Below are 22,151 nucleotides of genomic sequence, written 5' to 3' on the forward strand. Positions count from 1 at the left end.
AGATCAAAAGACCCCTGCAAATCAGCAGCTGAACTATATTGTTGCACCACTTTTAAATGCCTTCATTACTTGTTTAAATTACTTGTTTAAATTCCCTCTCTAATGGTTATGATGGTCTCTCTGCTAATGTTTTCCGTCTTTCTCTCGTTTTGTCATTGAATCATCGGCTCCTGCCAGAACTTCTACAAAACAGAGTTGAACAAAGAGGAGATGTACATCCGCTACATTCACAAACTGTATGATCTGCATCTGAAAGCACAAAACTACACAGGTACATTGAAAGGACTATACTGCCTTGTAGTACAGTGTGACTGAGCGTGGGTGATGCATTATTGCTGTTTTACTGTTTGTCATAACCAGGGCTTTAAGTTGGGATTTGGCAGGGAATCATAAGGTCTGCTGTAAGGGGACAGAAATAAGTCATTACGTAATTCCCATTGTGAGGTCCAGTGGGTTTTTTTTTTTCTTTGTGCAGCTTTTGCTGCTGCTGGTTCTGAGGTTTACTAAACTTTGTGGATTTAGCCACTACATTCTACGATTAATAAGAAGATATTACATGAGCCATCACTAATTTCTTAGTTGGCCAGCAGGGAAGCCCAGACCTCACTCTGGCCACCTCCTCCAGCTTATCCGGGGAGTCTTTCCTAGGCCAGCCAATAGATGTAATCTTGTCAACATGTTGGGGTCTACACATCTTGTATCCGTGATCTCATTCCAATAATGTTAACAAATAGATCAGGTTTAGATGAACAGATTCATGGCTTTTCTCCACAAAGATGCACCATCTGGTGGCAACATTTTGGACACAATTTACCCGCCTTGGGCACCAATTAAAATTTTAACAGTTAGATTAAACAGAACAGAACATCGAGAAATACAATGAAGGCTTGCAAGTGTCGCTTGAAATAGCATTACACACAAATACTTCAAGAAAAAGTGCAAGAAAATCAGAAAGAAGCTGAATTTCTCCAGATTCTCTACTCTCTACGACTTTGAGAGGAGAAATCTAGAACTGCAGGTATATGTTAAAAAAAATGAAGGATAAAACCATTGAACTAGAATGAAAAAAGATGTTCAAAGATGGAGTGTAGGTTCAATGAAATGCTGATAAAAATACAGAGAAGTTTATACTGAAGTGCAGGCGCAAAATCAAGAACAAGAGAAAAGACGTGAAGACCTGCAGTGTACGCTTCAGGAAACGCAGAGGAGAAATAAGGAGTTAGAAGGCACGTGCAACAAAGTGCAACAGAGAAATGCAGACATGCACAGGGCAAAGCTTCCTCACTTGATTCTGAAGAGTAGCCTTGTCTTCCTCTCCCTCCTACCAACTCTCCTCTCCATTCTGTTCCCTGTTGGCTAGGAGGTCAATCCTACTGAGGTAGTGTAACGCTGCCCCTCCCACTCACAAACAGTGGTTATACGACCTCATGTTGTGTGTGGAAAAGAGAAAATAAGACATTCACTCAGAACTCCACTGGGAAATTCCAAAGCATGTAGGGTCCTTTCCTTGATGCATTTCAAAATCTATAACAATTTTTCAGCAAACTTTCTTATGTCAGGTGTGGAAATACAGTGTACAGGTCTAGGGCAGTGACCTGGGTGGGAATGGATTATTTTGCAGGGATTATGTTTATTTGAGGAAATATTAAACATATGTTTATTCTTCTCTTTTTTTCTTTATTTCCCTTTTTTCTTTTCTTTTCTTTTTTTTCTTTTCTCACAGCGTTAAACGCACGGGCTAATTACCTCAAATGCACAGATCATCTGTAATCCTTTTCTTCTTTTTTTGTTTATATGTATGAAAGAAACACTCAATTAAAAGACATTGGCTAAAAAGTATAAAAAGAAGAAATGGGTAATGTGTTGGAGGCCACGTTAATGTTTTACATTTTTAGCAGTGTGGTCACCCAATAAAGAAAGGGATAGACACAAAAAACTGTTGTTTCTCTTATGAGATGGGCCAGAATATCTGCAGATGTTTGAAATAAGAACAACCCATGCATAATATGCATTATTTAGACTGATGAAGATCATACATTTTACACACATTCGGATTAAAAATGTAAAAGTAAATCTCATGTGAATCAGGATATGACATGTACGCATTAACCACAGCTGCAACAGGGGAGAGAAGGAGGGTAAAAAATGCTGCATGCAGGTGTGACCATGGGGTGATTTAATGGTTTCTGTGGCATCAGTTGGAAGCACCGCCAGACTGCAGCATATGAAAATCAACCTCACTGCCTATTAGATTTAATTGGTCATTAATCAAAGGTGTGGGATTGCGGTTCCACATAGATCCGTCCCACTTTAACCCCTGGTCTGAACACATGCTGTATGATGATTATTGAAATGTGCTTTCATGTTGTCATCTGTTCATGTTCTTCTGCTTCAGTGTATTCATCAGTATTTGAGACACTGAATCATTCACAAGTTCTTTAAACAAGAAAAAAACAAGCTGTTAAATGTAAATTAATATGCTGTTTTCCTCTGTGTATCCTCACAGAGGCATCCTACACCCTGCTGCTCTATGACGAGTTATTGGAATGGTCAGACAGGCCGCTCAGAGAGTTTCTCAACTACCCTATGCAGAGCGAGTGGCAAAGGAAAGAATATTTGCATCTCACTATCATCCAGAACTTCGACAGGGGGAAGGTAAGCTGGAAAGCGCCAGTTTTTCCTCCACAGTCATCCGTCCAATACATTTGCATTTGACTTTACAGAAACCAGAACATTTGTCATGTGATGCAATCTGTGACGTTTCTAGCACACTGGCAAGGTAGAATGAAGGAAGTAAGCTGAGCCCAAACACCAGCAGGACAACTGGTTCCCTATAACACCGCTAAATGCCAGTGAATGTACTGTGCCAGTGTAAGGCAACAGCATGTTCAGTTTTATTCAGAGGGATTTGTGCCAAGCTAATACCCAGCAGCACGTCAGCTTCTCATGCATATTCAAGAGCCTTCGAATTTAAATGCATTTCTATTTCATACCTGGCAACGAAATAGAGGCGCAGACATATTATTGATGGCTCTCCTAGAGTAAATATATGCTGGCCATTAATACGTATATTTCAAAATAATAAGCACCAACAGTTTCATGAAACATTAATAGTCGGCTCAGACGCATCGGGGTGAAAGATGAGAGAACTTCTTTTCCTGCTTGTTTAGTAGATACGACATCATTCACGTAAAATGAAGAGGAAGGCCAAAAGCCTTGTACAGAGATATTTCTCTCTGTTATGAACTGTGACGTTGACTAGAGGTAGCAGCACCTCTTCCACTTAATCAGGGAAATTGCAGGTAGCTGTAATTAGAGCGGGATTCATATTGTCCCACAGTATTCCACACCGTTCCTCTCAGATGGCGATGATGACCACGCCGACTGTTAAAGCATGATTTGCTCTGATGGTGCCGCATTTAGCTAAAATAATCTCATCAGTGAGAAATGTGAGCGCAAACAGAGCTCAGCTAATTCAGGACGCAGCGTTTCTCACTTGATAAACGGTTCCCAGGCTGTAGTTTTGTTTTCGTCTCTCAGGAGCTGCTTTCTTTCATCATCCCAACTTCACTTCTCTTTTCCACTTTTATCTCGTTATCCTAACTACCTTTGCTGTTTCTGTGTACTCTCAAGGGAAGGGGGGAAATGGCAAAACAAAACAACGCTCACCCTCTCAAAATAACGCATCACTACCTCGGATGTTTGGGGGGAGGATCTCTTTGAATCGTTAAAAATGCCACCCCTCGTTACTCGTAGTGCAAATATCCTTTACATTCACAAATTATGCCATCTTCCAGTGCTCCCGATCACAGAGTGGAAAGCAGCAGGAAAGGAAAGCTTTTCATTTAATTAGTGAGATGGTCGGTGGTGCACGTACCTGCATCGAGAGGTTGTTTGTGTCTGCTGGCGTTGTTGACTCGCCAGTGCCATCCAGTGGAGACCGATTGTGTGAGCACTGCAGAACAAGTGTCTTAGCATTAAGTAGGTTTCGGGTTAGTCTGTAACTGTCAGACTGGGCATGATGAAGGTGACAGGGAATAAGTGTGTGTTTTTGTGTCCTCAGTGTTGGGAGAATGGCATCATCCTTTGCAGAGAGCTTGCTGACCAGTATGAGTCGTACTACGACTACAGGAACTTGAGTAAAATGAGGGTAAGTTGTTCCAGAAGCTGTGGGGATGCTGCTTGAGGAGTCCTTTGTGTTTTTTTAACCGGATGATGCCCTGGTCAGTTAAAAAAATACACAATATAACTAACAGATTAGACACTGTTGGTTTATAAGCAGTTTTGTCTTTTTTTGTCAGATGATGGAAGCATCTCTCTATGACAAGATCATGGATCAGCAAAGATTAGAACCTGAATTCTTCAGAGTCGGATTCTATGGGAAGAAGTTTCCTTTCTTCTTACGGGTATGTAAATTACCATATTCCCTCTTTGTCTTGAACAGCTAGTTGAAGGGAATAATACTTTCACCCTCTTCAAAAAAGAGACGGCGCTTCTGAAAGAATTAAGTTTTCTTATATAAGACTCTTCCAGTGGAAGGTGACATTCAGCAAGTCTTATTCTGTGCCATTTAATGATGTAACAGGCCCTGTCCTTGGTGGAGTTTGCAGATGGTGCTGCAGTTTCAGTGTGTGCCCACTAGATGTCAAGCTAACCCCACGCTGCTTCTTTCCTAACCCCCCTCCACTGCAGAATAAGGAGTTTGTGTGCCGAGGCCACGACTACGAGAGGCTGGAGGCGTTCCAGCAGCGGATGCTCAACGAGTTCCCCCACGCCATCGCCATGCAGCACGTAAACCAGCCCGACCAGACCATATACCAGGCAGACGCACAGTGTATCCTTCAGTGTACATGGCATGAAATAAAGTTGTGGTCAAACATGAAACCCCAACTAAGCAGATACAGTCTTGGACGTGGGGACTAAACCGACTGCATATGCATGTGTACTGTGCTGCCAGGGAGGCTCAGCTAGCCTCGTGTATACATGTACACAATTGCCCTGCAGGCGACATGAGGCACGTGCTATCACGCAAACATACAGTGCTGCAAATTGCATGCAGTATGCAAAATGTAATACAAATCACAATCAGACACACTGAGGCAGGGGTTCCCAATCCCAGTCCACGAGGGCCGGTGTCCCTGCAGGTTTTAGATCTCACCCTGGGTCAACACACCTGAATCACATGATTAGTTCATTACCAGGCCTCTGGAGAACTTCAAGACATGTTGAGAAGGTCATTTATCCGTTTAAATCAGCTGTGATGGATCAAGGGCACATCTAAAACCTGCAGGGACACCAGCCCTCGTGGACTGGGATTGGGGACCCCTGCACTAAGGTGTTGCATTTCCTTAAACACAACAACTAAGTCATGTTCCTACCAGGGACCAGGTACAAATCAACTAACCTAAGCTCAAGCTCCCTTCATTTTTCTCATTTCCATGCAGTGTTCAGATTCACTCCTACAGTATGTGGGACTTTTTAATTATTCACACCAATGTAAGGGACAACTGTTGGCCTAGATAGAAGAGGGAAGAAAACAGGCAGACTCGATGACATAGTGACACAAAGACTGAAGGAAACAACAGTAAAAGAGAGAACAGGGCTGAAGATAGAGAGACATGTTTACCAGCTATGAAAGTGAGGCTGGTGTCTGTCTTTCTGTGTGTGTGTGTTTGTCACTGCGGCAAATTGCAGTCTTAGTGTAGCAGGAACAATCGCAAAAAGGTTTAAAGTATTTTGGCAGGTGTTTGTATGTCTTCCTGTCTGGAGGTTGGCAGAGTTTGTCAACACAGTAGTGTTGCAGCCCTCAAAGTTGCTGTTAGGAAATATTCCCGGTGTGCGGGTGACATCAGAATGTAAACTGATTAGAAAATAGCCTCAAGTTAAGATGTACTTTTCATTTTTGAATAGTTTATGTGCGATGTGCCTACCTTTTATACACACGCCCCACTCAAAGTGACGTCTGAATGAAGTAGCGGCTGTGTTGTTCTCACATTAGGCCAATCAATAGTCTCTGTGATTGCTCACCCATCTGTAAATCCTTGATACAAACACTCATGCATATGAATTCATGTGCATCAGCTCTCCTCCCTGTCTCTGATATAGTTGTTCATCAGTGCAGGGTTTCTCATAATAAAGGAGAGGCTGGGCATTTTTGAAAGACACTTAACTCACTTTTCACTCCTTGCCTTTTTACACTGCTCAAGTTGTCAAGTCTCACTGTATGTTTTCTCATACTAGTCAAAAGAAAAACTTATTTTTCCCTCTTGCTTTACAGTGTTGGGCAAAAGTTTTGAGTCACCCATCATTTCCTTTTTCCACGAGGAAAAGGGGAAGTAGGTGCTGCGATTTATTGAAACATGGGGAAACATACATGACAATACAACATATTAAGCAAAAAACAGCTTGTATAATCCTAAGAAGCTTGGAAGTCAATATGTGGTATGATCACGTTATGATCACGTTTATTCTTCAACATAGCCTGAACTCCCTTAGGCATGTTTTGTTGTCATTTCTTTAAGTAGTCTTCAGGAATAGTTCACCAGGCTTCTCGAAGGACATATAAAGATCTTCTTTGGATGTTTGATGCTTTTTGTTGCATATTCTGTCAGGATGATCCCACACTGCTTTAATAATGTTGATCTGGGGAGGCCAGTCCATGACTAATAGTGCTCCACTGTGCACTTTTCCATCCAGATATGCATTTAATGCATTTGCAGAGTATTTGGGATCATTGTCATGCTGAAACATTGTTGCCATGCAGGTGTTGTTATGTTATTGATGATTCAAAATCCCACAGTACTTTTCTGCATTTATTGCATCAATTTTGAAACGTTTCCCAAACAATGACAGAACCTTCACCATGTTTTAAACATATATTACACGCATTACACACAATTTGAGCAAAATTTGATATGTGCTGTGCATTAGAACCTGACTAACATAGGATTTTTAAGGCCGTGCCGACATTTGGTAATTTCTCATACTCATATATAGACCGATATATATCAGATTTTGAAACATAAAAAGATTTTCCTCACAGTTATTTTGTGAAGATATTAGTGAGTCTGTTCTAGAAATAATTTGACAATGCAGCTTAAAACTAAACTTTATGGTTTCAAAAACGTGTCGTCAACACGGAAGTTGCAGAGTGCCCTCTGGTGGACAAACTACGCAACATCATCGCTTACAACATGGTCGAAAGGTGTTTCTTTTGTCTCATCTTTTAAAAATTTCCTTTATCAGCAGTTACAAATGCTGATACACATATCAGCAAATCGCTGATATTGTCCGATGATATTAACTAGCTGATACGTTGGTCTGGCTTGACTATACATTAGTCCAGGGGTAGGGAACTCCAGGCCTCGAGAGCCGGTGTCCTGCAGGTTTTAGATGTGTCCTTGATCCAACACAGCTGCTTTAAATGGCTAAATTACCTCCTCAACATTTCTTGAAGTTCTCCAGAGGCCTGATAATGACCTAATCATTTGAGTCAGATGTGGTGTCCCAGGGTGAGATCTAAAACCTGCAGGACACCGGCTCTCTAGGACTAACGTTCCCAACCCTTGCATTAGTCTATGCAAGCAAATGTGTGGCCAGTATCTTGATTAAAGATGCACATAAGCTCTTGCCTATGTGTGTCTTTGTCCTGTTTGACGTTCCGATATGCATTCGGGTCATTGAAGATTTCTTTCCATTTAAGTCTGCAGTGCTTTCCCTTGTCACTCTCTCTTGCACTTTCCTTAACTTCAGGGGCTTTCAGACCTGCAGATCTATGCTGTAACCCCCATCCCCGACAGCCAGGATGTGCTACAGAGAGATGGAGTGCCTGACAACATCAAAAGCTTCTACAAGTTTAATCACATCTGGAGGTTCAGATATGACCGGCCCTTTCACAAGGGCACCAAAGACAAGGAGAATGAGTTTAAGGTAAAGAAAATTTCTCTCCATTTATCTAAGGTTATCTTCTCTTCAAACCATCGATTATGGATTAGTGCTGAGTGGAAAAAAGGGGAAAAAATGAGTCTGGATGTGGAGTCACTGCAAAATGTTATGTGCCATGAAAACAGGTCTTTTTTTAATGAATATTTCAAAAGTTAAAATCATACATTTCTGAACATTAACATTTTTCACTGATACGAAACTGCTTCATTTACTTCCTTCTCTGCCCGGTTCATCCATCATGGGCCATGTAGGGAGTGATAGTTTGAACCAGTGCTCAGGTATTACTTTGTGTATAGTGCATGTTTTATTCATTGTGACTCCGGTATCAGTAATTATACACAGGAACTCGGATACTAGTCAGAGCAGTGTACTGCTTGGTGCAAATGAAGCCTGTACAGCGTGATGCAGTTACACACACTCAAACAGTCACGCAGATGCACACACTCTAAACAGATATGCACACCCGACACACAGACGCGGATATTATTGTCATAAATATTCTGCTTTAATGCACACGCTTCATGCAGCCTTCTCATCCCACTTCCATCAAGGCTATTTGGCCAAATTTAATCGTGATATCATATTTCCATCAGGACTGGATATTTCTGGTCCTTAGATGGAAATAATATCTATAATAAACTTTCGCATAGTGACAAGAGTATGCCGCAGAAAGGATATGGTAATAAACTGACGTAGGAAAGAAAGCTTTTCTTGAAGTTTCTATCTGCATGACAGAAATTGCTTTTTTATGTGAGATTCTGCTTTCAACTTCCTGCTCTTAAACTGCAGTGCATGTTTTTTTTTTCTATCTTGTTTTTTTTTCTCAAGACATCTTCAGGACAATTTCTTGGCCTTAAAAAACATAAAATCAATAAAAGGGCAGCAATGTTGTGTAGTGCGTCGGAAGACCTTTCTTCAACCTGAGGACACTGGATCAATAGTGCATGTCAGCGCTCATCTGCTCTGCTGGAGTGTCCTTGAGCAAGATACTGTCTCTAAATAAATGAAGCTATACTGTGTTAGCATCTTGATCATTAGAAGGCCTTTAGAAGGATCAGCCGAACAAAAACGGCCCCAAAGTTGTGAAAGGATTACCGATTTTTGAAAGAAATTAGGATAAAATAAAGATGTGGGGGTTAAGGTAACAGATATATCCAATACTTAGGTTTAAAGGTAAAAATACGCAAGTGACACAAAAATACAAAGTAAAAATACCATCCATCCATCTATTCTCTTTTATCCTTCTATCCTTTTTTAGGGTCGGGGGGGGGGGGGGGGGGGGGGGTGCTGGAGCCGATCCCAGCTGTCTTAGGGCAAGAGGCAGGGAACACCCTGGACAGGTCGCCAAGGCTAACACATAGACACAGACAACCATTCACACCTGCATTCACAAACTATGGGCAACTTAGGGTTACCAGTTAACCACAATTAAACTCAGGACCTTGCTGTGGGCAACAGTGCTAACCACCGTGTCGCCCAAAGTAAAAATGCATGGATCACATATCCATAACTCTTTGCAATTGCCCTTTAGCCCCAATTAGCATAACAAGATGTTAAACTAACATGGTAGCATGCCCACTACACATCAGATTGTCATTGTGATTAAATTAGAACACTAGCATTTGGCATGACACATCACTGTGGCATTGAGGTTACAGTTCACGAGAAAAACTAGCATGCTAGCTGTTTTTAAAAACTAGCATGGCTGTAGATGCTTAAACATGCTGTTGTTCTTATTAAGTAATAGCAAGCCTGTAGATCTTGACAAGGAGGGAAGTTTCTAGTGCTAAGTACAGTACACCCCCCCCCCCCAAAAAAAAAACAACAAAACAACTGTTTGCCGTCTATATGTAACATGTCTATAAAATAGTGTTGTTTCACTTGTATTATAAATCTATTATATTTAGAGCCTGCTGTTAATATTAAAATTTCATAGCTTGCGTGCTGTCTTAATGACCTTTTGAGAGGCTGGAAATATAACAAGCATGCTGGCTGACAGCATTACTGTTGGAGAGGATATTAGACATATGATATATGAGTAAAAGTGTGTTTTTGGGTAGTAGGCATTTTTATATTTTCCTCTAACTGTGGATCAACAATTAAATCCTGAACAGTGCTGCCACTAAGATATGTGTACAGCAAGCCTAAGTATTTATGGATTTTTTTTCTGTATGTTTAGCAATCAGCTAATGCTCATGAATGTATTGTGTGAATGCAGAGTCTGTGGGTGGAGAGGACAACTCTGACTCTGATCCAGAGTCTTCCAGGCATCTCCCGCTGGTTTGAAGTTGAAAAGAGAGAACTGGTGAGTGTGACCCAGTCTGATGAAATAGCAGTGAAGGCATAAACACAGCACACAGCCATTTCACACAAGGGACACAGTGATACTTTCCTTTTTTTATTATTATTCTGCAGGTTGGAATTTAGAGTAATGACAGCCAATACACAAGTATTGATCCAAGTCATTAGACTGAGCAGCAATCATGACCTAAGTCATAGGTTTGGGGCTATTGGATGTTCAGTTTCCGCAATTGGTTTGATTGGATGTCACGCTAAAAGCCAAACTGCTTTACTTTGATTGCCAACTTGTCCAATTTTTAGAATTGATTTTTGTATTGGGATTTCTTTCCCCTGTAATTGGCAAATTCCTGTCAAATTTGACACGGGACAATTGCTACACTGTTACATGTAAATGCTTTGTCTTCTCAATCAGATCTCTAAGGGTCAGATTTACACAGATTTCGAAATGTTGCTCTGTGCAGTCCAACATAGTGTCTGTCTGAGAAGGTCTAAGCGCATATTCTTTACTTCACAGCTGCTGAGCGTGGTGTGAAATATGGATTGTAAAGCCAGTGTTACTCTATGATGGCTGTGGAGTGCAGTAGCATTTAAAATGGAGACTGGCAAAAGCTCAATTAGCAAAAGGATTAAGCTTTGTGTGAGAAGGAAAAAATACAGAAAAAGAAATCAGGATGAAGGAAAAAATATTTCACTGTGCCTTCACGAGTATGTGACAAAGTGTCCATATGTTAATGTATATGTTTAAAAATAGTACTTAGTTTTAAATGAAGCTGCTACAATAATTCTTTATAATAATGGTTAATAAATTGATACACGTAGGTGTTTTTGGTAAATAGCACAAATATAATTAAAGATACTGACCCAACTTTGCAGCTGCCTCAGTCAGAGCGCAGTTTTCACTGAAAAAGGCTCTTTAAAGCATTTCCAACAAATTTAGCAACAAGCTGGTATCGAGTGTTTACCTCTAAAAATACTCATTTTGGATGTCAAGTATACCACATAATGTGTAAATAAGTTGCGCTAAAACCTTTACCATATCAACTTAAAAGGTCCTAATGATTTTGGCAATATTGTATTTTAAGCTGCTTTTCAACTTGCTGTATTATAGAAGAAGAAAAAACAGCTCTGTTCTGGAACAAAAAAGTTTTCAAAACTAAAGTATTACAAGCTGAAACATCCTGATTTGTAGAACCTAATATGTTTTAAACTGCTGCACCTTTCACTATAAAGGACCTCAGTAGCATTTATTATTTAGCAGACCCTCTAAAATTCCCACATTACTCAAATACCTTATAGATATTTTAGCTTCCAGATATTATTTGTAAAGCTCCCTTTAGAGCTTCATATAAAAAGCTACAAAATGTTTCTTCATCCTTCATGTGTACAGGTGGAGGTAAGCCCACTGGAGAATGCGATTGAGGTGATCGAGAACAAGAACTTGCAGCTGCGCACATTGATCACCCAGTGTCAGAGCCGGCAGATGCAGAACATCAACCCTCTCACCATGTGCCTCAACGGGGTCATCGACGCCGCAGTCAACGGGGGACTGGCCCGCTACCAAGAGGTATGAATGGCTTGCTGGAGGATAAGGTTGGAGGATTTTAGAGACCTAAGCAGGAATGGGAGGCAGTGACATATGGATTACCTAATGATGCATGAAGGTGGCTTAAAATGGAGAGATGTATGGACAGAAAGTGTTTTGTGGAGAGGTGGAGCGGATGAACAGATGGATGGATGGATGCATTGATGGCTGGATGATGGCTTGACCAAGTAGATCGATGAGTGGAAAGCTGGAGGGGGCGGAAGTGGGAAAACAAGATGGATGGGTAGTGTAGGAATAGGTCGGGGGGGATTTTTTTGGTCAGATAGAATGATAAGGTGGATGTGGGTGGAAAAGAGACGGGAGGTCAAATAATGTCAGATAGAAGAATGGAAGGTTTTCAGGGATTAGATGGCTAATGTAGTCCTAAAACTTGGAAAGAAGTTGCCATGTTTGCAAATTACTGAATTTTAATGCCCTAAAAATAATTTTCACAATGTTCTCTAACAAGTTATATATAAATACGCCGCTTGTGTATTTTGAAGCAAGTATGTGTTCCAGAGAGAACAAATGCTAAAATGTGTTTAAGTAAAACTAGATGGGAACATCGTCAATGTAATACCAAACACAGGACCAAATTGGTGGTGTACTTGGCTTAATGTTAGCATTTTTGCCACTATATTCACTATATCTGTGAAAAAAATGAGTAACAACCACAGCTAGTTTAGCTAGCATAGGCTCCGGAACAGCTTATTAGCTAATGCATGGAGATTACAGCACCAATGCTTTATTTGGCGGAGACATAATGCCAGTTCTTTATAGTGCTACAGTCATTAGTAAAGATTATAAAATCTCAATCAGTGTGGGTGTACAACTCGCAACTTTACCTTAGTATCTAACCCTTTTGGTGACATCCACCAAGTTTAGCTAATTATATAGCAAGCCGAATTCTTAAGGAGGCAGAGCGCCAGATTAATAAAGTGCAAAAATCTTCCTAGTCATATCTTCCAATCACGCAAACTTATAGTATTTATATGATGAAGTGGTAACAGATTGGTATGGAAAGTTGAAATATGGGCAATGTCATCGAGAGCTCCATTTACTGCTGCTATTTTAAATGCTACTTGAGTGAAGACACTTTAACCATTAGGAGCTCAATTCAAAAGAAAGAAGACTAGAAAAGAAGAAATAAAGATTTTTTTTTTTGTTCTCCACAAATTGAGTGGACTCGGCTGCCTTCTCTGTGTCGCATAGCAACCGCTGTGACAATGCATGTGTGTTCTGTGGAACATACACTGTATGTGTGCTTGTGAGTGAAGCGCATGTCCTCGGTACAAGTACCCTATTAAGGGTTGTAGGATGCCGATAAGAGCCCAAAAATAAGCATTTTAGAAGTGCTTTTTATCTTTGCTGCCGCTATTTTGCTGAAAACAAAAAAAAATGTTGCAACTTCCAAAATATTTCCTCCCGTTTTACACACTGTTTACAAGGTTAGGTAAATATTGATATGCATAGAGATGTTGTTTCTCTGGGTAAACACTGACCAGCGTCTCCTTCAAATCTTTTGTAATTTATATTTTCACATAAATAACAGAATGTGATCATACCACATGAGCCTGACACAGATTTGACCTTTTTTGTTTTGTTTTTTATTTTTTATTTTTTGCAGCAGACACATTGGCACCAATATCAGCAGCTCATTTTTCTTGGCAGAATATATCATGCGGTGCCCCACAGACTGCATCTATAAATCTATTAATTTACCCGCGTAATGCCGATTGACAGCTGTGGAGGTTTGCTCGGCTCCAAATGAAGGAGAAATTGTCGTTATTAATATTCAGATTTATTGCTGCAGTTTGAGTTGAAACCCTTGAGGGGGAATGCTGTCTGATTTATTCCCCCCTCCCCTCAGCATTCCGTCTCTAATTGGACTTTTCTAATGATTAACTGAGCCACTCCACGGTGAGGTCTCACTCCCTGCAGCCCGACGAGAAATTTCCATCATTTGTAGAAAATGATTGATTATTTTTTGATGCTGTTTTTGGGGGTCTTGTATAGAATTTCCTGGTGAAACTCAGTACTTCTCTCTTTGAGCGTCCCACCTCACCATAGAGTAATAATGTTTATGCAATAAGATTTTTTTTTTCTGTTTCACAGTTTAATAAGAGGGAATATTATATCCACCACATACTAATTTATGCCATCTTGATAAAGATCTGAGGATGCCTGTCTGGAATAATAAGGTTCCTTATTTTATTGAAGTTTCATAGTCTGCAAGCCGCATGCATCCTTTGATAGACATCTATGTGTGTGTTTGGGAGTGCATATGTCTGAAGCAGCCTTCAGCTTCTCTTCTCTTAAGTGTCTCGTTGGAGATAGACAGCGGTGTCCTTGAGAGAGGAGCTGTGCTGATCTTTTTAGTGAACTCCTCCTTACCTTTCAGTCTCGTTTTTTCGTGTGTGTGTGTGTGTGTGTGAGTGTGCGGCAGATTCATAAGCAGATTGTGAGGTGGGTCTTTTCATCGGTTCTCCCTCGCTTTGTGTACTCTGATGCAGATTGAAAGGGATTTAACATAATCTGTAGAGAGACTGCAAGTGTTGATGGCATTGTAAACAGGAAAGATCTTGCATTTAATGTATGAAAGTGACAACCCCCCCTCCCCCCCCCCCCCCCCCAAAAAAAAAAAAAGCAAAAAAAAAAAAAAAAAAACAGTATTCATCATTCAAAGCAGACCGGGACATTTTTCATCTTATCAGTTTCTCCTTTGAGTCTTTTTTTCTTTTTCTTTTTTTCCAGGCAGTGTCTGGGAAAGTGAATAGAAAGCACAGTCTGCAAGCCAAAATCAAGAAGGATGATGTTTCTAAAGAGACATGATCTCTAGCAGAGCACAATGACACGAATGAAAGTGATATAAAGGGGGCTTTTAAAATCGCAGACCAAATTGGCTCTTAAATCAAAGCAAAATCAATGCTTTGATTTCACTAACATCCATTTGGCACTGTATTTTTCGCCTTCTATTTTTAGCCACTATGTACTTTAATTCTGCCCACTGAACCTGATATTAATATTGCAACACAAATTTGCCAGACAGGACTTTTCAACCCTGCATTTTAGTAGGATGTAATTTTTTTTTAACTCAAATTTTTCTCAGTTTTTGTGAACATTTTAAATGGAAAGTACTCAACAAATAGCTGTGTGGACACTAATTCGCTGTGTCAGGCAGGCTGCAATTCAGGTAGCACTGCTGTGGAGAGGAAAAAAAAGCCCGCTGCTTCAGCTCCCAGGGCATACATAACAGATGTTCTGCATTTTTGCCTCTGTGCAGGCCTTTTTCGTGAAGGACTACGTTATGAATCACCCCGAGGACGGAGAGAAGATCGGGCGACTGAGAGAGCTCATGTTCGAACAGGTTGGAAACATCACTTGAGCTCATGATGTCTTTTTAAATGCAAAGATAAGATGAATAATTTTTATCACCTAAATTTGACTTTCAGTTATTGTGCACTTTTTTCTGTTTGTCCTGCAGGCACATATATTGGAGTATGGCCTCGCGGTGCACGAGAAGTTTGTTCCTCAAGATATGAGACCCCTGCACAAGAAGTTAGTGGACCAGTTTCATCTCATGAAGTCCAGTCTAGGCATACAGGTAGGCATCGACTTTAAAGAAAGCTTTTTAAAATGCTGTACATGTGTAACTCAATGATAGATTCAGATTTCATGTTAAACAGAGGTTCATTTACCTAATGAATGTCATTCATGTGTAAGGATGATTAAAGCTGTCTAAAATGTGTTCCTTTATTTTCTTCAAATTACTTATCAGAGTCTTTAAGCCTTAATGGAAACAAACAGTGAATGTGACAATAGAAACTGACTGCAGTGCTAAGAATTCTGAGTAAATGATCCCTTTATTCCTCTAAAGGGGAAAACCACCCCTCATTAAACAAACTGCCCTCATCTACATGTTGTGTGTTTTATTTACATACCTCACGCTGGCACAAAGAAGCATTTAATCATGTGCACTTTCTCCCCCTCCCAATTTAAAAAAAACCCCAGGAGTTTCCAGCGTATGTGCGCGCGAGCCCGGTGCACTTCACCAACGGAAGCCCGCGGACGTGCAGGAACTCCGTGCCCAGCATCATTAGCCCAGATGGCGGCAGAGGAGTTGCCAGGCGGAGGTGACGGCTCTTTTCTTAATTTCCGTAGCTTTACGCGTATGTCTCTGTCTTTCTCAGCTAATTAAATTAACAAGTGAGGAAAACGTATTGCTTTTCAATGCCAATTACTTCTCTGGTTTATTATGCCAAGTCACCCAAAGAGATCTTTAACTTCCATCTCTGGAGTGCATAAAATTTCTCCTTCGTATTCTCTCACCTTCCTTTACTCGGTCTATAAGCGTTGCCCTTCAGTGCAGACCTTTGTTCGCATCTTACTTTCTTTTTCTTTTTGTGTCTCCATCTCACCTCGAACGTCACACTCTCTGCCTTTTCTCTCTTCCTCCTTCAGTTCTTTACTGGCACAGCTCAGTACAATAGGTGTGGGTGGCTGGCTGGCACCCACAGGGATGTTTTCTGTGTGGCTGCTGTCGGGCCAGCAGGCAGACACACAGTGTGTGTGTGCGTGCATGCGTGTGTGTTTTGATGTGTTCAGTGACCCTGTCACTTCGTCTACCTGCGACATTCTGCCTCCAGAGTCTGATCCCGCGGGGCACAGCCACACACAAGAAAGATGGAGACGCACACATCACCTCAATCTCCGTGTGACATTTCGTATTTTTGCTTGTTGAGTTCTGATTTCTTTTTTCCTTTTTTTTCTATTTTCCAGTTTCCAACGAAGAACCAGGTCACATCTCTTTCTTGTGCCTTTTGGCAGCATGATGGAATGCTGTGATTGATGAATCAGTTGCCTTCTAATCTGGTATTTTCTGTTTCTCTGTTTGTCTATTTTTTTCCTTTTATTGGCCTTACTGCTGCTGAATCTTTGGTGAGTGAACCACTTTTAAATCTAATCATGTATAATAGTATGAAACTTCACCCTTTATATTGTAAACCATCATAACCCTTTCTCTTTCGCCTTTAGCCTCTTCAGCTACCCTGCGGTGAACCGTTACTCCTCGTCCTCTCTGTCATCTCAAGCCTCCAATGAAGTCAGTAACATCACAGGGCAATCGGAGAGCTCGGATGAAGTCTTCAACATGCAGGTAGTCTCCCTTTGTGCCTACGCCTACACGCCCACACAAAGGCACTTAACCTAGTAGATTGAGTCTATATCCCAGCATTTGCCCTCCTCCTCCCTTCAGATTTCACTTGCAATGCTTTTTAATCCACTCTCACTCTATTTCACTGCTATTTCTCCTCTGACCCTTTTTTCTCTTTATCTTCCACTCTTGCTCGTGTGAAACGCAGTCTGTCCGTGCAAATTGTCATGATTATATCAAATAAGGACATAGTGCTTTGTGTGGGCCCGTCCAGGGAGCCCTGCTGGAGTCTAATCTAAACTAGATTTGGCCAATTCAGAAAGCTGCCGACAACTCCTGGCAGGCTGTCTCCCGCACCTGGCAGGCTTGGAATAACAGGAAGAGGGGAAAAAAATGTTGTCAGGGATGTGACTGAAGCTATTACAAAGAATTAGTTTGTGCTTCTTTTTTTCTTAAGTTTACAGAGCAGGTAGAATTTAGTAAAAGTTATAAAATGGACGAATCATAATTTAGAAATATATGGTTTTAGTTTTTTAATTGATTGAAAATGGCCACCACTATATCTTGTTTCAGTCAGATGTTACTATATTTAGTTAGTAACTAAATATAGTAACATGTATCCACACACTGCAAAAGAGCATCACACATGTAAATGCAAGTTAATGCTATGTAACAAACCAATAAATAATAAAAGAACGGGTTCTCAGAGCACGGTTTTCAAACATAAGGCCCAAAGGCCAGAGCTGACCTGCTAGAGATTCCAATCCGACCAACTGGACATCTTTGAAAAAGGGGGAAAAGGGCATAAACTTTAGACTTCATAAGTTTTACAGCTTTTCCTACTGATAAGCAAACAACTAGCAGTAAAGCAGCCTGTGTCATCACATACTGAGCAAACAAAGTGGCCACATCTCCAGTAATGCATACTTTTAAGCCTTAATAAAATTTAAACAGATGAGTTAGCAAAACTGCCACAGCCTTTTCTGTGCTAGACAGCAACTATACAAATTTTTCAAGTGAAGTTGGGCATTTTAACATCGCCATCTATGGGACTGAGTGTCTTTTGAAAGCCACCTCAAGTGGGCAGTTGAGGAAGTGCATTTTAATGATAACTTCTTTATTCCACTGTTGCTTAGTACTGTTTTTTTTTTGTTTTTTTTACTTTCTGAGAAAAAGGTAAATGTTACAGACAAAACTTATAATAGATGCTCAGCTTTGCACAAACTAGATTACACAAAGCAGGAACTCCAGCAACACTTGAGGAAGAAGAACAACTTTAATAATAGACCCTGATGAAGGCCACAAACCGAAACGCGTTGGTCTATTATTAAAGTTGTTCTTCTACATCAAGTGTTGCTGGAGTTCCTGCTTTGTGAATTCTTTTATCCTCTCCATGCACCTTGGAAGCAGGTGAAGTTGTGCCGGAAATGCTTTTTTTGCCACAAACTAGATTAGAAACCAAGCATGTCCAGTACAAGCCAACCAAACTGGGATTTTGTTTTGGTAGATGTATATTGTATTAATTATAAATTTTCATGATATTCTGCAGTTTGATGGTGGTATTGATGTACTCATCATTTTTGTTTTTTCCACCTGCAGCCCAGCCCATCTACCTCGAGCCTCAGCTCCAACCATTCTGCCTCGCCCAACGTCACCAGCTCAGCCCCATCCAGTGCCAGAGGTGAGTCTGGCACTCAGCAACACCTTTTGTACAACACTTATTGTATAAAAACGATACACAATAGGCTTTTAGCTGATATTTCAATCCACACAGAGGAAGCAGACAGAGGTTCAGCTGGACAGTCTGAACCTTTGACCTTTCACTGACACAGTGTTCTCTCAATCCACCGCAGCATCCTGTCTGGTGAGGTTTGAGAGGTTAGATGACGGCTAGGGATAAATGCGGAGGAGGTTGACAGGGGGAAGAAAAGAGAACAATGAGGAGGGAGCATTGGATAGTGCGAGACTGAAACATAGAAGGAATACAAAATGAGTCCAGAAAAAAAAGGAAAGAGAGAAAGAAAGGAAGAAAGAAAGAAAAGAAAAAAAAAGAGCTGAGAGAAATGCTGTTGAAAGAAACATGGAGCTAGTGAAAATGCAAGAGAGAGTAAGAGATCATTATAGCTGAGTATCCCTCTTGGACTTCAGCACAATCTCCTGTCCAGGCCGATGTCATCCAAGCCTCCTCTGCGGTGCATTTTGAATGTCTAATGCCTTCCCTTGCTCTCATCTCAATGTGTCCTGCTTGATCCCCGTCATAAAAAGTAAGAATATATGAAGACGTTTATGGAAGCGTACACACTCCCCTTTGGCAAGGTGCTGACAGCGGCCGACGCCCTTATAAAAGTGCCCTCTGTCTACCCATAAAGCATGTTGAGAATTATTGCTGCTGTGGTGTTATCTGAATAAGAGCCAACGATGGGCATTTCATGCTCATATGATAGCCTTCCAAGTGCTGTAACATTCACTAATGGATCAGCATCCACACAATGGGTCCAGCAGCTGAGGAGAAGTGCTGCGGAAAAAAAAACAGAAACGTACCAACATGTGTGTGGGGGCGGGCTTTTGTGTTCGTCTCCGTTGGCGTGTTACATATGTTATAGTGTCGAACTCTAGCACATGTCTCTGTTGTGATTGTCCAGTGTAACAGAGGAGGTGAGGAAGTGAGGAGGGTGTGTGTGTATTAGTGTGTGTGTGTGTAGGAGTGGCCAAGCCATTTATCATGTTGTGGAAGTAGTGAGGCTGAAAGAACGGTGGAGAGGCTTGGGGGGAGAAAGAGAGATTGGCCTTTCCTGATTGCCAGTGTTTGCGGGTAATAGCCTAACACCTTGCTGTCGTTTGGTCCCTTATGCGTTTGTGTATTTACTTGTGTGTGTGTGTGCGTCTGTGTGTCTGTTACCGCTCTAATGTCTCATACCATCCATTCCAGGATCCCCTCAGATGGCAGAGAAACACAAGCATTCCAGAGAAAATGCCTGTCTGTCTCCACGAGAGAGACCGGTCAGTGCCATCTTCCCCAACCCCCTCGATCCTGCACAGGTCAGCACACGCAATTATTTGCACTTATAAATACGGCATTCAAATATGCCTTTTATAGCTATAGTGCATATGTCCTAATACCTCGTGTTCCCTGTTAGAATGCGTTTCAAGTGTTATGTTTTCCGCTTTGTATTGCATGAAGGTTTCTTCTTGTCAGTTCAGCCTGTTTGCACAAAATAATAAATGACTAATCCCATCCCTTTTTGCAAAGGGTCTGGCTCTCATAAGCAGTGTATTAGGTTGTTTTAGAGAAAAAGAAATGGTAACACAAGAAGATGCATTACATAACTTTGTTTTTCAAAGTTATGTAAAAGCATTGTTTTGTATTTAGTGCCTTTTGTATCCTTTTCCATACTTCTTTGTATCAACTGATAGGGCGTAACGTTCTGATCACTGGCACGTGAAGTGAATAACACTCATCATGGCACCTGTTAGGAAAATAGGCAAGTGTAAGGGAGTTTGAGTGAGTTTAACAGAGGCCATGTTGTGATGTTAGATGAGTGGGTCAGAGCATCTCCTAAACTGTAGCCCTTGTTGGGTCTTCCTGATCTGCAGTGGTGAGTGTCTATTAAAAATGGTAAAGGAAAGAACAGTGGGTAACCCACGACAGGGTTATGGGTGCTCAAGTTTCACTGATGCACACATAACCTGTGTGGTCTGATCTAAAAGACAAGCTGATAGAAGGGTGTCAGAATACACAACAGTGGGCACATGAGCATTAGAACTGGACCACGGAACAATGGAAGAAGGTAGTCTGGTTGGATGGCTGCCTGCATGTGTGTTGCTTATCTTGGGAACACCAGGCAACATGAGAAAAAGACAAGGTGGTGGAGGCTGTGTGATGCTTTGGTCAACGTTCTGCTGGGAAACTTTGGGTCCTGCCATCCACCTCCATAAGCATTGCCACAGACCGTGTAGATCAGGGGTGGGCAACTCCAGGCCTCGAGGGCCGGTGTCCCTGCAGGTTTTAGATGTGTCCTTGAACCAACACAGCTGATTTAAATGGCTAATTTAGCTCCTCAACACATCCTGAAGTTCTCCAGAGGCCTGGTAACGAACTAATCATGTGATTCAGGTGTGTTGGCCCAAGGTGAGATCTAAAACCCGCAGGACACCGGCCCTCGAGGCCTGGAATTGCCCACCCCTGCTGTAGATCATTTTATGGAAGCAGTATTCCCTGATTGCTGTGGCCTCTTTCAGTAGGATAAGGCACATTGCCACAAAGCAAAAATGGTTGAGGATTGGTTTGAGGAGCACAATGAGTTTGTTGTCCAATCAAGCATCTGTGTGATGTGCTGGACAAACAATTCGGTTCCATGGAGGCTCCACCTCACAACTTACTACTTAAAACAGGGGTAGGCAACTCCAGGCCTCGAGTGCTGGTGTCCTGGAGGTTTTAGATGTGTTCATGATCCATCACAGCTGATTTAAAGGGCTAAATGACTCCTCAGCATTTCTTGAAGTTCTCCAGAGGCCTGGTAATGAACTAATCATTTGATTCAGGTGTGTTAACCCAGGGTGCGATCTAAAACTTGCAGGACACTAGCCCTCGAGGCCTGGAGTTGCCTACTCCTGACTTAAAAGATCTGTTTGTAACATCTCGGCGCAGATACCACAGCATACCTTCAGGGATATAGTGGAGTCCATGCCTTAATAGGTAAGGGCAAAGGCAGGGACCAACATAATATTGAGCAGGTGATCACAGTGTTACCCCAGATTGTTGTATATACTATTACAGTGGTAGATACTTATATTAAACTTGGAGTAGGTATCAAGTAATGAGGTTGGCATATTTATAAAAGTAAGCGAGAGATAGCTACAGAGTTACAGGGGAGGTGATTAAGGCTTGGGTCTGAAAGTGAAGGTTCCCAACCTCACAGTGTGAACTTAAAACATGAACATCCAGCATGAACTATCTGAAAAAATAAGTTTAGGTTCATAAAGTCAACGGCGCCACTGTGTACTTACATGACAACTAGGCTGCAGTGCCGATGGGGGAATTTTTCGGCAAGAGGCATCCAGCCACCGAGCTTGAAATCCCGTTTCATGCGCCACTAACAGCGGGCAAAAGCTGAGGATTACAGCGGTGAAAAAACCGATAACATAATCTACTGGAGCTTATATCACTCCACT

The 22,151-nt window shown here is 41.4% G+C and overlaps 1 protein-coding gene across 1 annotated transcript in view; it reads left to right on the forward strand.

Moving 5' to 3' along the window:
- dock4b (dedicator of cytokinesis 4b) overlaps positions 1 to 22,151 on the forward strand; it is a 139,033-nt gene that overhangs the window by 103,163 nt on the left and 13,719 nt on the right. The window contains 15 exon segments of the mRNA XM_085136831.1: positions 178 to 271; positions 2,507 to 2,655; positions 4,064 to 4,150; positions 4,302 to 4,406; positions 4,693 to 4,834; positions 7,763 to 7,929; positions 10,163 to 10,249; positions 11,633 to 11,809; positions 15,111 to 15,194; positions 15,312 to 15,431; positions 15,839 to 15,960; positions 16,607 to 16,624; positions 16,871 to 16,982; positions 18,579 to 18,660; positions 19,909 to 20,018. Of these exon segments, the coding sequence (XP_084992957.1) occupies positions 178 to 271; positions 2,507 to 2,655; positions 4,064 to 4,150; positions 4,302 to 4,406; positions 4,693 to 4,834; positions 7,763 to 7,929; positions 10,163 to 10,249; positions 11,633 to 11,809; positions 15,111 to 15,194; positions 15,312 to 15,431; positions 15,839 to 15,960; positions 16,607 to 16,624; positions 16,871 to 16,982; positions 18,579 to 18,660; positions 19,909 to 20,018 (1,656 nt within the window).

Source organism: Neolamprologus multifasciatus, chromosome 17 (assembly GCF_963576455.1).
Source record: "Neolamprologus multifasciatus chromosome 17, fNeoMul1.2, whole genome shotgun sequence".
Lineage (NCBI taxonomy): Eukaryota > Metazoa > Chordata > Actinopteri > Cichliformes > Cichlidae > Neolamprologus > Neolamprologus multifasciatus.